Source organism: Emiliania huxleyi (assembly GCF_000372725.1).
Source record: "Emiliania huxleyi CCMP1516 unplaced genomic scaffold EMIHUscaffold_344, whole genome shotgun sequence".
NCBI lineage: Eukaryota > Haptophyta > Isochrysidales > Noelaerhabdaceae > Emiliania > Emiliania huxleyi.
The window spans coordinates 1-1,512 of NW_005199412.1; the positions used below are offsets into that span (position 1 = coordinate 1).

A 1,512-nucleotide genomic window follows, 5' to 3' on the forward strand; every position below is an offset into this window, starting at 1 on the left:
GGGTAGAGGGAGAGGGGGGGGGGGGGGAGTGAGAGTGAGAGAGAGCCTGCGGCGGCCCGCGGGGTCGAGCGGCGCGCACTGCAGCGCCAGCTCAAACGCGAGCGCCTACCACACCACCCACGGGACTGAACCCACGCCGGGTTCGGTCCTCTGGAGGTAGGGTACAGCTCCAACGCGAGCGCCTCCTCCGCCGCGTCGAGGTCGGCGCGCGACAGCGCGAAGAACGGGCCGCGCAAGCTGTGCCGCGCCACCAGCCGGCCGACGCAAACGGCGAGCCGCGTGTCCGCGATGCCCTCGCCCGGCACCGGCGGCGGCGCCTAGAGGAGATCTCCAAGAAAGTTGAGGGCAAGTTCGCGGCAAGCGACCTCGCCCGGCACGGCCGGCGGCGCCTTCTTGCGGCGCGGCGCGCCCAGCCGCAGCAGCTCGGCCGCCGCGGCGGAGCGCGCCGCCTCGCGGTCGCGCTTGGAAGTCTTGCCCTCCGCCTCGGCCTGCGCCGCCAGGCGCCCGTTGTGGCTCGCCTGGGCGGACGGAGGAGAGGGCAGCGTGGGAGGAGGCGGGCATGGGGGGAGGCAGGCGTGGGAGAAAGCGGCCGTGAGAGGAAGCGTGAGAGGAGGCGTGAGAGGAGGCGTGAGAGGAGGCGTGAGAGGAGGCGTGAGAGGAGGCGTGAGAGGAGGCGGGCGTGCGGGCGAGCGGAGGGCAGGGAGCGGGCCCAGAGCGGGTTTGTGGCTCGCCTCGGCCGCGCGGGCGGCCGCCTCCGTCTCGCTCGCCTGCAGAGGAGGTGTTCCGAAGGAGGTCCAAGGCTAACGCGCCTCGGGAAAGGAGCGCCGCCCCCTCTTTGCTCGCCGCCGCCACCAGCGCCGCCAGCAGCGCCAGCCGTGGCTCGGCGCCGAGCGACGCATACGCCGCCTCCGCAGCCCGCGGCTCGTCCGCCGCGCGCAGGGACGGCGCCGAGAGCGCGCTGGTCGCCGCCTCGAGCGCCGACGCGGCCCACGCGCCCGCGTCGTTGCCGGGAGAGCGCGCCGGCGCCGGCGACCCGCCCTTGACCGCCGCCACGGGTAGGAAGCGGCGCGCCGCCGCCGCGGCGGCGCGGGCTGGCCACGTCGCGCCCACCGCACCCACCTGCTCACAGCTTTCGTGTCGTCGGCGGCAAGACATTCCAACTCCTCGGCCGCACCCACGGCACTCCACCGCCTCGGCGGCGGTTGGGCAAGCGGCGGGCGCTGGGCGGGCGGCGCGCGCGGCGCGCGCCTCCGCGACGCCGTCGGCGCTGTCGCCACTCGAGCGCCTCCCTGGGGCGGCGGGCCGTTCCGCCTCCTCGCCCTCCTCCTCCGCCTTCTCCGCCTTCTCCGCCTCCTCCTCCTCCGCCTCCTCCGCCTCTTCCATCTCCGCCTCCTCCGCCGCCTCCTCCTCCGCCGCCTCCGCCTCCTCCGCCTCTTCCTTCTCCGCCTCCTCCGCCGCCTCCTCCTCCGCCGCCTCCGCCTCCGCCGCCTTCCGCCGCCTCCTCCTCCGCCG

The 1,512-nt window shown here is 76.3% G+C and overlaps 1 protein-coding gene across 1 annotated transcript in view; it reads right to left on the reverse strand.

The window, feature by feature from the left end:
• Positions 1-46: 46 nt before the first annotated feature.
• Positions 47-1,512, reverse strand: part of EMIHUDRAFT_458509 (hypothetical protein) — a gene marked incomplete at both ends in the record, with an annotated part of 5,201 nt that continues 3,735 nt past the window's right edge. Inside the window, 4 exons of the mRNA XM_005773134.1 lie at positions 47-105; positions 183-317; positions 366-488; positions 853-1,038. Coding sequence (XP_005773191.1) covers positions 49-105; positions 183-317; positions 366-488; positions 853-1,038 — 501 coding nt within the window. The remainder of the gene's footprint in view (positions 106-182; positions 318-365; positions 489-852; positions 1,039-1,512) is intronic.